This window comes from Ambystoma mexicanum, chromosome 9 (assembly GCF_040938575.1).
Source record: "Ambystoma mexicanum isolate Mex_15411 chromosome 9, UKY_AmexF1_1, whole genome shotgun sequence".
Lineage (NCBI taxonomy): Eukaryota > Metazoa > Chordata > Amphibia > Caudata > Ambystomatidae > Ambystoma > Ambystoma mexicanum.
In genome coordinates this window covers 381,931,560-381,948,639 of record NC_090931.1, presented here as the reverse complement: position 1 = coordinate 381,948,639, position 17,080 = coordinate 381,931,560, and the positions used below count along the sequence as shown (strand labels likewise).

Below are 17,080 nucleotides of genomic sequence, written 5' to 3'. Positions count from 1 at the left end.
TATATTTTTGCAATTAAGACTCTTTCCGGATCTATTGTAGACTCAAAAATGTCTACTATTATTATATCAGATCATGCACCTGTAATTACATCCTTCTCCCTTACAGAAGTAAACAAAACTGCTAGCAGATGGAAACTTCATAATTTCCTCCTACAAGATCCACAGATTATTGAATCCATTAAATGAATTATGCAACAATATTTCATTAATAATAAAGACAGTGATACTTCTGTTGTTAACAACTGGGATGCGTTCAAAGCAGCTTTAAGAGGTCACATTACGGCCCTTTCTAGTAGGAACAAGAAATTAAGGAAAAAGCTCCTAGATGACCTTTATGCCCAACTTACCCAAGTAGAGCAACGCTACTATTCAGATTCTAGCTTGATGAATCTTCAGCAGGTGATAAAGTTACGTTTTATAATCAATAAAGAAATAACAGAACTAGCAGCAGGAATAATACTAAAATACAAAACTAAGATATATCAAACATCAAAAAGCAGGCAAAATACTTGCCTCTTACTTAAAAATGAAAAAGGAAAGATTTCATATATCCCATATTAAAGATAGTCAGGGTAAATCTTATCGCTCTAAAGAAATACTGCATTGTTTTAGAAAATTCTATACTGATCTTTACACCTCAGAATGTTCTATTCCTAATGAGAATATTGATTCCTTTCTTAATATCAGTCGGACATCATATCCTCAAACAGACCTTTCTCACCTTGATAATGATATAACATCCTCAGAGATTGCAAAGGCCATTCATGGCCTTGGTAAAGGGAAAGCACCCGGCCCTGATGGTCTTTCCACAGAATTCTATAGCAATTTATCTGAAGTGTTAACGCCAAAACTTAAAGGACTATTCTCACACTTTATTGCCCAAAAAACTTCTTCTGGATCATTCTCAGAAGCTTTACTTATTATTTTCCCTAAACCAGACAAAGACCCAACACTTCCCTGTAACTATCTACCCATTTCCCTTATTAATATCGAAAGTAAACATTTTGCAAAAATACTTGCCAATAGAATTGAATCCTCACTTCCAATTCTGGTGAAGGCAGACCAAACAGGATATGTGAAGGGTCGCAACATATCCTCTAACTCTAGACTGTTACTCAATGCCATTAACCTAGCATCCAAAGATAAAAAAGATAGACAAGGCTATGCTGCTATTGCTTTGGATGCGGAAAAGGCTTTTGTCCGTGTCGATTGCAACTTTGTTTCAAACCCTTCGCTGGCACGGATATCATTGGTCAAACTCCTTTATTCATCCCCCAAATCCTCAATATATTTAAATGGCCAAACATCCTCCTTCTTTCCATTGCTCAGGGGACCAAGGCAGGGCTGCCCCTTCTCACCGCTACTTTATATTCTTTCATTGGAACCGTTATTGGAATTAATTAGATCTACCAAAAATTATCCCAGGGATTCAAGTAGGAGCTTCATGTACCAAAATAGCAGCATATGGAGATGACATCCTTATTCTAATTAAAAACCCCAAACATCATCTACCCAATCTCCTCAATGCTTTATCACAGTTTGGTCAAGTATCCGGATACAAATTAAATAGACAGAAATCAGAAATCATGCCCTTAAATACCTACTGCTTCAAACATGACATTGACCTTTTTCAGCCTTAAATGTTGTAGTAGTTCAATTAAACACTTGGGTATTCGGTTTGCCCCTACAGTTATTGATACCATCAAGCTGAACACTAAAATATTACTGGACACTCTTAAAGACCTAACATCCAAATGGTCCCCCCTTTACCTCTCTTGGTGGGGGCGATTGGATATGATAATGTTGTCCCCTATTGTACTATACTACCTTCAGCTTCTCTCTGTTCTACTATCGCTTTCCTTCTTCAAATCTATATATACTCCTACGTCCCGTCCCCTTTCCTCCATACTTATGGGGACATTCCTGTGGGACGGGACCGGAGCACTTTGTTAAAGCATCCAAAATTTTGAAAAAATGTTAGTCCTTCCTCCTTTCTACGCGGGGCCCGGCACGCGGCCGTAACCCCGCCCATCTCGGCTCCGCATCGCCCATCAGTCCTTTTCTCTGCTCGTTCGGTACTGGACGCACTTGCATCCGCAGAAGAATTTCTTCCTTTTTTCCTCCTCTCTGGCTCTCACTAGCGATCGTGTACTAGTCTGTCTATGTCATTCAAACTAGACTTTGATTGTTCATCGTGTCCCTGACGCTTCACGAGGGCGGATCCCCATCCTCTTTGTCTAGAGTGTTTGGGTCTGGACCACCATTGGGACTCCTGTTTTTATTGCGATTCCCTTTCGGTCCGGGCACTTCAATGTCGGTTGGAGCGGTGGGAGGAGGTGTTTCGACATACTCCTTCGCATTTTCAAGCATTTATCGACGAAAAGAAGAAACGCCCAGTAAGTTCTTTACTTTTCAAAGCACCCCGGCCGGGAGATACCTTTCCGAGCTCTTCCCAAGCCGGGAGGAGCATCAGCCGCCCTGTCACCGGGGATTGTACAGTTTTCTCTGAGGGTCTCTGTAAGGGGCCTGTGGATACTGGAGTATGCCCCGAGGCCCCTCCTGTGGGGGTTGCTTGTAGACCCAGTTCTACTGAGTCGTGGGGTACAGGAGCTCGCCCTGAGGCCCCTTTATCGGCTTCCCTCAAAAGTACCGGGGTGCGCCCCGAGGCCTCGGCTGGGCTTGGGGTTACCAAACGGATGTTCAAGGCCCGCGCTAGTAAGGCTGTTACCGGACCTGGGTCCGAGGTCCCTCATACAGAGGCTAAAGTAACCAACATTTCTGAGAGGCCTGGCAAGGCCTTATCGGTGAAAGTTGTTTCTCACCGTTCCTGCTCTTGTGGCGACGCCAGAACTGTTGAGGGGGCAAGGAGTGAAAGTTCTTCCTTTACCGGCAGTGCCGAGGTCCTTCCTGTGAAGGCTAGTTTGGCTATTGGTATGTCGCAGAAACATTCCAGGTCTCATAGTACCGGCTCAGCCGAGTTTCCTTATGTAAAGGCTAAAATTAAGACCCCTGATCCATCGACGGGGACCCCTCCCTCACTTCCTCACATGCCGCAGTTCCCCTCAGGTGATGGCAAAATGGCGGCCGTTCCCGCCATGACCACGGTGGCCATTTTGGGCGCTTCCCCTACAACTACGCCATCGGCCTCAAGTGTGGGAGTTGGTTCTGTGGGCGAACATTAATTTCCTTGTGCCCATCCGTTTCACCCAGTTTACAACTGGAACGCTCGGATGCCCCTTCCGCACAATGTCTTGTTGCCTGTGGGTTCGGCACCCTTGATTTTTGTGGACACTTCGGGGGATGGGCCTGTGTGGCAACCCTCCCCTTTGCGTCCTTAGAATTATCCTCCTCATGAGAGAACTCCTCCGGTAGCTCCAAAACCGTCTCCGGAGGACGCCTTTTTCAGTAAATTTCAGAAGCTCATGCGTACCGACCCCATGAGAGAGTATTTCAAGGGTCTTTTTAGGGAGATATGCCCGCCTGTGCCTCCGGCTCCACCCGTTACTCCGGTGGCTCTGCCAGCACCGCCATAACCTGCGGTGCCTCCCCCGACACTTCCGCCCTTGCCTCCATTGTCCTCTGTGGACAAGGCAGTGACTGCACGGTTCAGCTGGATCCTGACCTGTCGGATGATGCGCAGGGCGATCAGGACAGCGAAGACCAGCCTCAATCTATTAGAGCTTTTCATGACCGGGTACTGGACATGATGTGCCTATTGGATGTTCCGGTGCCCGAGGCACCCGCTACGCTGGAGGGTGTGCTTTTGGGGGGCGTTCACCCTGTCTCCTTCAGAGCGTACCGGCCTGTTCTTGCAGAAGGGCATGTTGGCCAAGGTCCGTAGGGTCTGGGAAAAGCCACACTCTGGAATTTTTGTCAGTATGAAAATTGACGCGCGATATAGGCTGCATTCTTCGGAAGTGGTGGCCCTGTCATATTGTCCGCCCCCCTCCTCCACATTGGTGGCTGCAGCCACTTTACAGTCCAGGCCTGCAGCATCCTCTTCTATGACGGCTACTGAGGTTCTGGGGAAGGAGGACAAGCTCCTCGACTCCCTTGAGAGGAAGATTTTCGCTAATTCGGCCTTGCAGCTCCGGCAGGCTAATGCAGAACTGGTGTTAGCGGGGGCGAATATGAAGATGTGGAAAGGTCTGTCGGAGTTCGAGGAGTTCATTCCGGTCGAGAAGCTGGAAGACTTTAAGGTGGGTTTATCCGATGCCAGGGTCTTGACCCAGGATCTGCTTGAGGCCGCGGCTCATCATGTCGACACTTCGGCTCGGGGGCCTTATACTGGGAGTTGACACCTCTCGACAGGCGTGGTTGCATGCCACCAAGTTCTCAAAGGAGGTGCAGGACAAGGTGTTGGACCTGCCGTTTGACGGTAAGGAGCTTTTCCATTCCACAACGGAAGTGGAGCTCACCAAAACGAAGGACAGCACCCAGACAGCTAAGTCCTTGTCTATCCTGGTTAAAACTCCTTATAGGACCCAGAGACCGTTGTCACAAAGCCGGTCCTCCTCTGGCTTCAGGGGGTTTCTAGACTGGAAATCCCGCAGAGTGGATACCCCTTTGGGTAATAACCGCCGGAGGCAGCAACGGACTCGGGTTTTCTCCCGCTCCTCAGCCTCCTCCTCAGGTTCAGGTGGTAACCCCACTGAAAAGCCTGCCAAATGAGGGTTCTCCGTGCTCGCACGAGCCCCCGTGGGAGGACGCATTGCGTCTCATTGGGAGGCATGGCAGACCATCACCGAGGACAGGTGGGTCTCGTCAGTTGCTCGGGCGGGCTTCAGCTTACCCTTCCCCCCCTTTCAACCCGCCTTTCCAGCAGTCAGGGTCGTCCTCTCTAAAAGCCGAGGTTCAGAAGCTTCTGGACCTCAGAGCTGTGGAACCCGTTCCCCTTGGGGAGCGAGGGGTGGGCTTCTACTCCCGGCTGTTTACGGTGCCCAAAACCAACCAGTCTGGCCTGCGCACCATCCTAGACCTTTCCCAGCTCAATCTTTTCCTACCCCAAGAGAAATTCAAGATGGTCACGCCCAGCCAGATACAGTCCTCCTTGCAGATGGGCGATTGGCTCAGCGTGGTGGACCTTCAGGATGCATACATGCATATTCCAATTTGGAATCCACACAGGAGATATCTCTGCTTCTCTGTGGGAGACGAGCGCTTCCAGTTTCGAGTGCTTCCTTTTGGCCTCAGCTCGGCGCTGCGTGTCTTCTCGAAGATGATGTCTGTGATCGCGGCCTATCTTCGTCTGCAGGGTATCCATGTGTATCCGTATTTGGACGACTGGCTTTTGCGCAGCCCTTGCCCGTTGAAAGCCGCCTGCAATCTTCAGTCTCTCCTCCAGCTCCTGTTCCACCTTGGGCTGTCGGTGAACTGGCAGAAATCTTCCATGACGGTCTCTCAGGACTTGATTTTCCTGGGTTTTTGCTGGAACACGATCGACTGCAGAGTGTACCTCACCGGGGACAGAATGGCGGATCTGTTGGCCACATGTCAGATGTTTGCGCAGTCGGAGAGCATGTCGGCCTGGTGGTTCCAGAGGCTTCTGGGCCTCATGGCCTTGTGCGTTTTGGCTCTTCCTCTTGCTCGTCTCAAGATGAGGTGGACTCAGATGGCTCTTCGGAGTTCTTGGCTTCATTCAGACTGTGGATCCGGACTCCAAATTGATAATGATTCCAGCTTCCATGAGAGTGGACCTGGACTGGTGGTCGTCTCTCAGCAACCTGTCGGTGGGGGTGGGTTTTCGGAACCCAGCCCCGATGGTAAACGTCACGACGGACTCCTCCCTTCTGGGGTGGGGTGCGACATTGGATCTTCTTCAGGTCTCGGATCTTTGGTCGCCTCAGGACAAGCTCCACCACATAAATCATCTGGAGCTTCTGGCGATCTTTCTAGCGCTCAAGGCGTTCAGACCTATCATTGCCAACAAAGTGGTCCGAATTCGCACTGACAGTGTGGTGTCGATGTATTACATCAACAAGCAAGGGGGCACCAAGTCTCCCCCCCCCTCGTGGAGCTGACGATCCAGATTTGGGAGTGGGCGTTTCGTCATGGTGTCTGGCTACTTGCAGTACACATGTCGGGCCAGCTGAATGTCACGGCATAAGCCCTCTGTCGGTGGACGATGGTCAGCTACGAGTGGGAGCTGAAGGCGGAGGTCCTCTGATGGATTTTCCTGCGCTGGGGCACTCCGGAAGTGCACCTCTTCGCTACAGCGGCGGCAAACCAGAAGCTTCCTCTGTATGCCTCAAGAAACGGGCTGTGAGCCTCCTCTCTGGGGGATGCTCTGGAGATTCCATGGCACAACATCAGGGCTTATGCCTTCCCGCCTCTGCCTCTAGTTCATCGGACGATTTGTAAATTGAAGAACTTGGTGAACTGTTCTCTTCTACTCATAACCCTGTGGTGGCCGGCCAGGTTTTGGTTCTCAGAACTTCAACACCTGTCGGTGTATCCGCCGATCAGGTTACTGGTGACCCCCGATCTTCACCAGGGGGACCAACAGCTGTGGCACCCCTCCCCACAATCACTCAGCTTGGCGGCATGGTGCCTGAGTTCAGGTCTTTAGAACATCGTAGCCTGTCTGCGGATAACATGCGAATTATTCAGGCAGCCAGAAAACCCTCGACTAGGTCCCAGTACAGATGCAAATGGCTCAGGTTCTGTCATTGGTGTTGAAACAAGCAGCTGGACCAAAAGGGGGGGCTACAATTGACACGGTACTGTCCTTTGTATCCCACTTAGCAGAGTCGGGTGTTCACGTTCTGTCATGCAGAACTCATCTTTCGGTGGTTTTCCCCTACCTATCTACGTACCAAGAAGGAGACTGCGCCCAATATTCAATACTGAAATATATTTATTTTTATTTTCGTACAGAGTGCCCTTTAAAGATGACACGTGTTTCGGTCTGCCTTCAGACCTTTTTCAAATCAGGGCTATTATCCTTCAGAGTTCTATAATGCCCCTGTATCATTTTGATGGGTTAGATCCCTTGGCTCAGTCTCCGCGTCTGATCGCGTCTGCAAAATATCTCGAGCCCTCGAGATATTTTGCAGACGCGATCAGACGCGGAGACTGAGCCAAGGGATCTAACCCATCAAAATGATACAGGGGCATTATAGAACTCTGAAGGATAATAGCCCTGATTTGAAAAAGGTCTGAAGGCAGAACGAAACACGTGTCATCTTTAAAGGGCACTCTGTACGAAAATAAAAATAAATATATTTCAGTATTGAATATTGGGCGCAGTCTCCTTCTGGGTTACCTTACCTTACCTGCACTTATTCTTTTTGGGTTTTTCTTGGCATAACCCTATTACCCAGTGAGACGCGACCGTTGGTATACAACATAACTGCCTTTGAATATAAGGATACAACTATTAGAAAAATGTCGCCAAGTTAGACCCAACCGCCATAGCCAAGAACTTTTTGGAAAACTACTATCTACGTACCAATGCTCTTACTCTGTCTAATCGTCTGGTTAAGAGGCATTTTGCAGGCTTGACGCACCTTTATCCTCTGATTCGTAGTCCGCACCCGTCGTGGGATCTAAATGTGGTCCTGACGGCGTTATCATAAACCTTTTGAACCAATGGCCACGGTGGACCTCAAGCACCTGTCGTGGAAGGTGTCCTTTTTGGTTGCTGTTACTTCAGCAAGGTGTGTGAGTGAGCTCCAGGCTTTGTCGGTGGAGCATCCCTTCTTGGTTTTCACAAGGATATGGTGGTCCTATGGACAAATCCTGCTTTCCTGCCAAAGGTGGTCTCTGATTTCCATCTGAACCAGTCGATCTCCCTGCCGGTCTTTTTTCCGAACCCCGCTTCAGAGGCGTAAAGGGTTCTGCATTGCCTGGATGTTAGAAGGGCTCTTAAGTTCTATCTGGACAGAACATCTGAATTTAGGAGCTCTTCTCAACTGTTGGTGACCTTTGGTAATCCACAAGATAAGCAGGCCTCTAAGGCGACTATCTCCCTATGGATCGCTGCCTGCATTACAGAGTCTTACACCGTCCAAGGGCTGAAGCCTCCTAAAGGTATTCATGCACACCTGGTGCGGGGAAAGGCAGCCGCAGTTGCCTTTCAAAAATATGTCCCCTGGGAGACCATCGCAAAGCCGGCTACTTGGGCCTCCCCATTGGCTTTTTGTGAGCATTATGGTCTAGAACTGAGCTCAAGATCTGATGCTCAGTTTGGTCAGGCTGTGCTGAAGAACCTGTTTCAGTAAGGTTTTTTTTCCCATCCACCCATAGTTCCTGTAAGGAGTGCTTGGGAATCTCCCATAAGTATGGAGGAAAGGGGACGGGACGTAGGAGTATAACCAGGTTACTCACTGTAGTGACCACCTTACTCCTAGTCCATAGTCCCCTTTACTCCATACGCCTGCCCGCCGTCCCCTCTAATAAGGTTCCTCTGTTATTGCTAAAATGTCTCTGGCCTGGCGATAGAAAAGGACTGATGGGCGATGCGTGGGGCAGAGCCGAGATGGGCGGGGTTACGGTTGCGTGCCGGGCCCTGCGTAGAAAGAGAGGAAGGACTAAAATGTTTGCTAAATTTTGGATGCTTTTCAAAGTGCTCGAGTCCCATCCCACAGGACGGAGGAATGTCCCTATAAGTATGGAGGAAAGGGGACTATGGACTAGGAGTAAGGTGGTCACTACGGTGAGTAACCTGGTTATTCTGTTCTACTAAACTTTCTTTGGGGAGCTAGAAAAAGTAAAGGAATTGCGCTAACCAAACTTAAAGCACAGTATGAAATGGGTGGTGTTAGATTCCCAGACTTAAATCTATATCACTCCGCATTTCTCATAAAACAATCTCGCCACTGGTTCACAGATCCTGAAATCTCTGATACTCCCACTTGGTGCACATTAGAAAAACACTCAGTTCATCCATATAACATTACAGATCACATATATATTTTCAAACATACCTCCATGAACATCTTAGACCCTATAAAAGCATCTGTAACAGCCCTACAATCCTTTCTCTTCCCCTATACCAAAACCCCCAATAAGTACCTTTCCCCTTTGTAATGGCACAACAAGAATATACTTATTAACAACAGGGTCCTTAATCGCAAGTCATGGATTAAAAAAGGATTTAGATTCATCCAACACATTATGGATAGTTCTTCCATTCTTTCCTTTGAACAAATCTCATCCAAATTAGCCATTCCCAAAGCTGATTTTCAGTACTACAATCGGTTAATTAACTCTTGCCTAGATGCACTTGTTCACTTCTCCAATGAAATGCTTTCTCCCAATGCCCTTAGATTATTACAGCTCACCATGACCTGCGAAGTGAGAGCTTCAAAAATGTATAACATGCTCACTTCAACATTTGATGTTTGCTCTATTCATCTTAAATGGGAAAATGATTTAGGATGTAGGTTTGAAGATCAAATCTGGCTCAGTTTGTTTTCTAAAATTAAACACTTATCGGTTTCAGCTAACATAACACAAAATATTTTTTTTTTCATTCAAAGAGCATTTATTACTCCAGCAAAATTAGCAAAGGCCAACCCTAATCACGATGCTAAATGTTGGTCATGTGGCATGTCTCCTGCCTCATACATGCATATGTTCTTCGAATGTTTATATATGGTCAGATTTTGGCAGGACATCTGGAAGTTCATTATGCTTATTTTTTCTGTTGATGTCCCGCTGTCCTCTATTAATGTTTTCTTAGGAAGTCTAGCAATAACTACAAATATCTCTCCTGACTCAACTAGACTACATCATTTATTCATTTCTATGCCTTTGAAATGTATCACAGCCAACTGGAAAGACTTTCAATCTCTTTCTACCAGAGGATGGTGGAACTCCATTTGTCATATTAAAAAAATGGAACTTTGCATGGCAAATAATCACAATACTATTCCTAAATATAATGCTAAATGGTATTTTTTCATCTGCTATCTTGTTTCAATGCTACTGCTCATGGTTCGTAAACTCTTGTATTCATACCTAATTTTTTAGCTAAGTGATCTTTCTCTTATTCGAATGGCTGTCGTGTATTTTGATTACAGTGGTAAGAAAAGTTTGATTTAATAATGCATTGTACCCATCCTCCCCCCCACCTTCCTTCCGTCTGTCTTTGTCTGTATAATTGTTTGTCTCCCCATAGGTCCACTCTTATTTCCCCTAAACTGCTATTTGCAGACTGGTTACTATATTTAATGTTAAATTTATACTACATTTATCTATTATACAAGTTAAAATATGTATCATGATCCATTCTGATTAATGCATTATTTTTGTATTGATTGATTTTGTCGCTAATTAATATTATCGACCTCTGTTCACTTCCTATTTTGGCTCAAACTCCTCTCAAAGTCTGTAATTGCTAAAATATGTATTATCTTTATTACCTTAAACAATAAAAATTATTAAAATTTAAAAAACACAGTGCGCTGCCTGAAAGTTGAAGGGGAGACTGTTTAGCAAATCTGCTTTCATAGCAGAATCCGTTTTCTTGAGCTCCTACAAACATTCTTTGGGGAGAACGGGAAGGTGTCCAATACAAAGGTTTGGCCCTCTCACACAATCCCTGAAGATAGCCTCTCTACCACCATTTGAAGTTATGCACTACCCTGATGTTCCGATCTCGTTGCACTGCTTATTAGACATTGTCGTTCTGGGAGCGAAATGGGAACTTGGGTGTTATAGGGATACATCCCACTCCATCTCCATATGTGTCTAGTGTTGTGTGCTTTATCTGTGTTCTCTTAGTGTAACGTTTGTGTATTCTCATTGTGCTCTGTTTTGCTCCCGAGCTTCAGGCCCAACTTAAGCATGAATATTGTTAGAATTAAAGAGCACCACATGATGTCTGTTTTATACAGCATATAGCGGAATCTATACGAACAATTTTAAATACTTTTTTTTTCCTGTTGTCATTTTCTTGTCCCATTGTAACACTTAGAAGCTCCTCTGGTTCTAAGTACGCCCTCGTTGGTCTATAGTTATGTGAGGACGGGTTTCATTTGACTTTTCGTGGTCAATACATGTATATTTTAGAATGTGATTGACGAACACAATGTTTTAATTGGGCTTCTTAGTTTCTGATTTTAAATATATATAACCGTGCTCCTTAGTTGCAGTGCGATTGTGTTTGTGAATTCCGACAGGTTTTATGTTAGGATGATTAAAAATAAAAACGGCGGCTTTAAATTTACGAATATAGATTAAAAAATAGGGTAACTAGGGGTTTGGTTGGTCGTTACTATTTCATCATTTCACAACTAAACTGCGTATTGCAGTACCCTAACTACTAATCAATAGGCAGCAAGCGCACAATTCTCGCACCATTGCCATGGAAACCAACAGCAGTTCCTCTTATTGGATGCTTCAGTCGTGCAAGGTATAAAACCCATTTTAATGCTGATGGCTCTTCAGCTGAACAGTGGAAGAGAAAGCGGTTACCTTTTAGGAAGACAGCCCCCCACCCCCTATTGCCTAAGCACTGCTTTGGTGTGTGCATGTGATTGGGCGTTCTGCGGGCAGCTGATCTGGCAAGCTTTCCTTAGGATACAGGGAAAAGGCGTCAAAACCAACCACCGAACCTGGATAAATCCGCGAAAAGCTTGCTGAATACATACGCTGAACGACTGCAGCAGAAGCGATCCTGCTGAAATGCTCTCACGCATTGGAAGATTTAAAGGGAACCCGTGAAGATGACATTTTCATGCAGTAGACCTATACCAGGCATTTTTCCACGGAGCAACGTTACGTGTTTATTCTTTCGGCAATGCCTTAAAAATCCGAAGCTAAACTAATGCGACGCCCCCATGCAAGATCTATGAATATTCAAGGATTGATCGTGTGACGGATGCAGCAAGCTAATGGATCATGCTGCTTGGATTTCACCCGCTGGACTGTTGTTGCTAATGCCCTTTCATTCTTTGTTTTTTTGCACTATTGTTTTTTAAATCTCAAGATCGGGCAATGGAGAGTATGTGCTGAAGCCAAAATATCCCCCGCAGAGGGACATGCAAAGCCCGGAGGGGGGCTGGCTTCTCGAAGCAGAACAGCACACTGGCCCAGCTGTGCAAATGTCTGTACTGCACAGTTACGTTCACGACCAAGACTATGACTGTTGCACCCTTGCCGTGGAATGTCCGATTACTATGACCCCTGCTGTGATGTTCCCTTCGTCCCTTGTCTCTGTCACAGATATATCCAATGGAAGGCTTCCTGCGTCTGGGGTGCCTGCTGGCATGACCCGTTTGTCTAAGGCTCCGGATGGCAAAGTCCCCTTTGAAGATGAGACTTTTAGAATGGTCCCGACGATGGCAGTCTCATGTCCTGTGCCCCCTCTGATAGTGGAATCTGAAAAAGTATGCATTAAGAAGTGGCCTTTGCGAAATATCCCCATTTCGGGAGTCCATTCTTGTGTGATTCCAATTGGAGAGTTATCATCAGAGGAGATTCTTATGGCAGTTACACCTTCTGATGAAGTCTTGGGGACTGCAGTGGTTTCTGGTGGGATACCCATGGTAAATATGCTTGCTGGTTCGGCCCCTGTGATGAATAGACAGCCTGAGTCCACTGCGAAGCAGGGTTCTGCTGAGCTCCTACCTGTGAAGGAGGATTCTACTTTTCTGGTCCCTGTCATCGAGGATAATGTCAGACCATTCCTTGTGGTGAAGGAGTTTGCTCCTCTGAATCCTGTTGCAAAGGAATCTCCTGGTCTCAATTTTGCCGCAAAGGAATCTAATAGTGTGGATATTTTGGTAGACAAGTCTGTTGGAACGGAGCACTTGACAAAGGTATCTGCAGATCTGCATCATGTGGTAAACAAGTCTGCTGATCAGAGCCCATTGGCAGAGACCCATTCCCTTTTGGATCAGGTGGTTGAGGAGCTTGCCAGATTTGCCCCAGAACTAGAAGAGCATGCTAGTGTGAGCCCGGTGGAGCAAAAGCCTGTTGGGTTAATCCTGATGGAAGAAGTGCCTACTGGTTTCATCCCTATGGCAATAGACTCTACTAGTCTGGTACCCGTGGCAAAGGAGACAACTACTTTTGTCCCAGTGGGAGGGGAGCTTAAAGTAATGCCTGCACTAGAGGAGCCAGCTGGTCTGGTCCTTGCCGGAAAGGAGGCTTCAGCACAGGTTCCTTTGATGAAGGCAACTACTATTCTGCTCCCTGGTGCTGACAAGGCTGTTGGCCTGGCCACTGTAAATGAGATGTTTGCTGGTATGGGTTTGGTGACTGGTACCTGTGTTAGTGGAATGCTGATCTTTGAAGAGATGGCTAGCACTTTGCCCTATACAGCCTCAGTTTTGGCCTGGAATGCAGCAGATCTAGTGCATGCACCATTATGCACCAGAGAAAAGGATGCTAATAGCCTTTCTATCTGGAAAAGGAATAAGCAGTCCTCATTTTGGACATCAGATCACATTTGGGCATCTCCAATGGAGGCTCTAAATGGCATTAAGCCTGGAGTTGTGCCTAGGACTTTAAGGATGCATCCTTATTCTGTGTGTGGCGGGGTACGAGATGGCAGAATGAAGAAGTGTACGAAGGTAAGAATTTAGACAGTTATTCACAATTCCTCAATAAAAATTAGATGCATGCCATGGTAACATCCACTGAATTTTGTATAGCTTTTTTGTAGTTTTTATGTGTCGGGCACTGTTATTCTTAGCTTCCTGTACACAAGTGTTTTCTCCTAGTTGTTTGCCAGCTAAGAGGTTTTTAGAATATCCGACTAATATTTTTCAGTGTTTATTTTCACAGTGTCCACCGAAGTTCTAAGAATATTCAGGGATTATGCTTGGCGCGTTAGGCTTACAATGTCTGGGTAGGTGACAGTGCAATACTGCGCTTGTTGGATACCACAACAAATTTCTAAATGTGATATTTTTTCATTTTTGGTTTTGTACAGTGCACCATACAGAAGAAACCTCTTTAGAGTGCTGTGATAACTCTGAAGCTTGTTAGGAAGTTGTTACTACAGTGCAGTCAGTACCATATATTGTGAGAGTTGGAGCTGATATGAAATGGTGAGTGAATGATACAGTGAAAGGTGATATGAAAGGTGATATTGTAGGGCGTGAATTAAGGGGTGATCTGGTGGGCGAAAGGCTCGAGTTATTACTGCTTCGGAGGGGCCTTTGATACCCAATTTGAATGATTGCAGGTTAACGCTCCAGAAGAGCAACTGGCGGTTCCTACTCAATGAGTGTGCCCAAGGATGATATCTTATGACAGTGACTGGAATGTGATAATTGACAAGAGAGCAGTCTTTCAGTGATGCCCTAGGATAGCGACTGGCAGGATACAGAATGGCATCTTATACCCCATGCAAGTACCAGGGACAGATTTCTTCAGCAGAGTTGCCTTTGAATGGTAACTCAATCAGCTAACTGGACCGGATACTGCTTGAGAGGGTCTCGGGCTGATACCCCATGAACAGTTAGACCCAATCACATTGTCCGTCTCCTACATTGTTTGGACTAAGATGACACATTAGTTTAATGGAAACACATGTACAGTACAGACACGGTACTTCCTGCGTTTTCCAGAGGAAACAAGTTTGGCTACTGGACAGTGATTTTGAGATGTTTGTTTAATCTCTATTGGTGAAAGGTTTTTCATGGTCTTAAGTTCTCCTTAATTAAGTTGGGTCCAAACCACAAATCTAGATTCTGATAGCTAGGATAGTGCAAAAACCTCAATGATAAAAAGCCACCCCTTCCTCTTAGTTGGGCCAAGCATAAAAATGACCTCTTGAGGCTTGAAGAGAACAGCTATTAATCTCATACACTTCTATAAAGTAAAAGTATGTCAATATAAAACAGGGGTGTGGCATACTGGGCTTAATTGATTGTGGAATAAATTGGAGAATAGATGGAGTAAAATGCTGTGCATTTACGTCCAGTTCGCCTTTTCCCTCACTCATGGAATATCCTTGTTGCAGGTGAGGATCTAGAATACCTTTTGTAAAGCAAAGACCATTTTATTGGTAGCCCTGGTTGCACTCACCATGCAAGTGCGGACCACCTTATGCTTGCTGGCTCTCAACTTAATTTTCTATTGATTAGACCTTTTTCACAACTTGTGGTTCTATGCTCATGAACATTTTTGTATTGTCTACTCTCCTATTGTGCCCTCTGTTTCTCTGCTCTGCCCTTCTCTCCTTGTAAGCATTTTGCAACCCGCTTCAAGCAATATTGCTTATGACAGTCACAATTTTCCCAAGCTTATCCACACAGTTTGTGTCTTGATGGAACAGAAAGATTTGGTAGCTGACTCTGCCACTCTACTGCGAGCGAGTAGAAACCAGATTTATCGTGCCCCCAAATTTGTCATAGCCTTTGCTCAAACGTTGTCAACATTAAAAAGTTCTTCAGCCTATCTCGGTGGTTGCATGTTACCCTAGAAGACCAATTGCTGTGGCGTTCCCCAGGGCCCCCACCTAGCCATAGTCTTGTTTGACATCTGTTTGTGCCTATTCCTTTGCCCCATTTCGTCTTTTGGTCTAGCCTGCAATGTTGGCATGGATGGTACTAAGACATGTTTCACGTGGATGGCAAGCAGGACCAATTTGTCTACCTCTCAAGATGTCTAACCTCAATGAAAGAGTGGAGTAATGTCCCCTGGATACATACAAATCCAAGCAAAACTGAATTGATGTTCTTTGAGGGCCCCACTGCCCTACCCCAACTGCCTTCTCAAACCATGCTTCCTGACATCTTCACTCTTTCCATTTAGCTGAACGACAAAGTAAGGAACGTAGGCATGTTGCTCCACCCCAACATGACTACGTCCTTCCAGACCTTGACCACTCCCAAGTCACTTTTCATTCATCTCCACCGCCTTAAGCTTATCACGCTGTTTAATCCAATTGAAGACCTGCTGCCCTTTAGTGTGTTGTACAGGAGGGGAAAGACACATTGGAGGCACTTCTCTGTGGCCTCGTGGCATGTAAAAGATGGCCGCCGCCGCCTTATAACCAAAAAAGGCTTTCACTGTGTTTTGCAGCTTGCTGGGATCGGGCCTGCTGATAGCCTCCCTGCATCTACTTTTCAGCCTATGGTGGAAAGGCAGGCTTCAACCGGCCCACCCCTTCTAAGGCCCCGTCAGTTCCCCTGTCCGTTGCCTGGCCGGGTCTGTGGGTCCACTCCAACTCACCCCCCCCAACGTGCATATGGAGGCTGAAGATATTTCCATTCATTGTGGACTTGAACTACGAAACCTTGGATTCATCTAACATACCTTGGAAGGTCATTCCCTCAACCTAACTTAATCTGCCATCTCCCCCCCCCCTATTGACTGTCCCCCTCCCCTCCCAAGCTGCTACATGTGTTATCACCCTGGTCTTTAAAACGTAATCTAGCTATTCTAGTTGTGCCCATGTGCTGAACGTGCTTTCACCTGTTCTGCTGCAATTTCAAATTTAGTTGTGCCTGCTTGCCTGAAAATCGTAATTTAGCTGTGCCCCACCTCTGCTGTTAGGAAATGCCTTCTTGCCTGAAAATCGTAATTTAGCTGTGCCCCCTTTGCTGTTAGGAAATGCCTGCTTGCCTGAAAATTTAATTTTAGCTGTGCCCCCCTTTGCTGTTAGGAAATGCTGGGTGACTGAAAATTGAATTTTAGCTATGCCCCCCTTTGCTGTTAAGAAATGGCTGCTTGCCTGAAAATTTAATTTTAGCTGATCCCCCTTTTATGCTAGAAAGCGGCCGCATTGTGTTTTGCACCTGTTCTGCTGAAAAAACGATCCTAGCTGTGCCCAGTGTCTGTCTTGTGTTTTCATTCTGCGCTGCTAAAATTGTACTATCTGTGTGCACTACACTCTGTCTCTGGCCTTGTGCTCCACCCTCCCTCCTTGTGCCTCAGTACTGCAGTTAGCTATGTCTCAATCTATCTCACCTATCTTCTCTAACTGTTTCACTATCTCCTATCCTTCTCCTATCACTAAAACTGTCCGGAAGAAACTTAAGGACATACTGGGCTCCAACCCAGGCCTTCCTATTGTATACAATTATGTCACGGCATCCGCCAGAGAGACTCACTGACAATGTTTACTTCGTTAACGCACCTGACCTGTGGACTCGCTACATGGTCGGCTTTCTCTCTC

The 17,080-nt window shown here is 46.1% G+C and overlaps 1 protein-coding gene across 9 annotated transcripts in view; it reads left to right on the top strand.

The window, feature by feature from the left end:
* The window catches only part of TSPOAP1 (TSPO associated protein 1), a 3,887,333-nt gene that overhangs the window by 183,007 nt on the left and 3,687,246 nt on the right, over positions 1-17,080 (top strand). For 8 of the 9 annotated variants that reach the window (XM_069614845.1, XM_069614847.1, XM_069614848.1 and 5 more), the window contains exon 1: positions 11,374-13,523. The exons of the other annotated variant lie outside the window; for it this stretch is intronic. In XM_069614845.1, coding sequence (XP_069470946.1) covers positions 11,988-13,523 — 1,536 coding nt within the window. In that variant the 5' untranslated portion in view covers positions 11,374-11,987. Of the gene's footprint in view, positions 1-11,373; positions 13,524-17,080 lie in introns of those variants that run through there. 9 annotated transcript variants of the gene reach the window in all.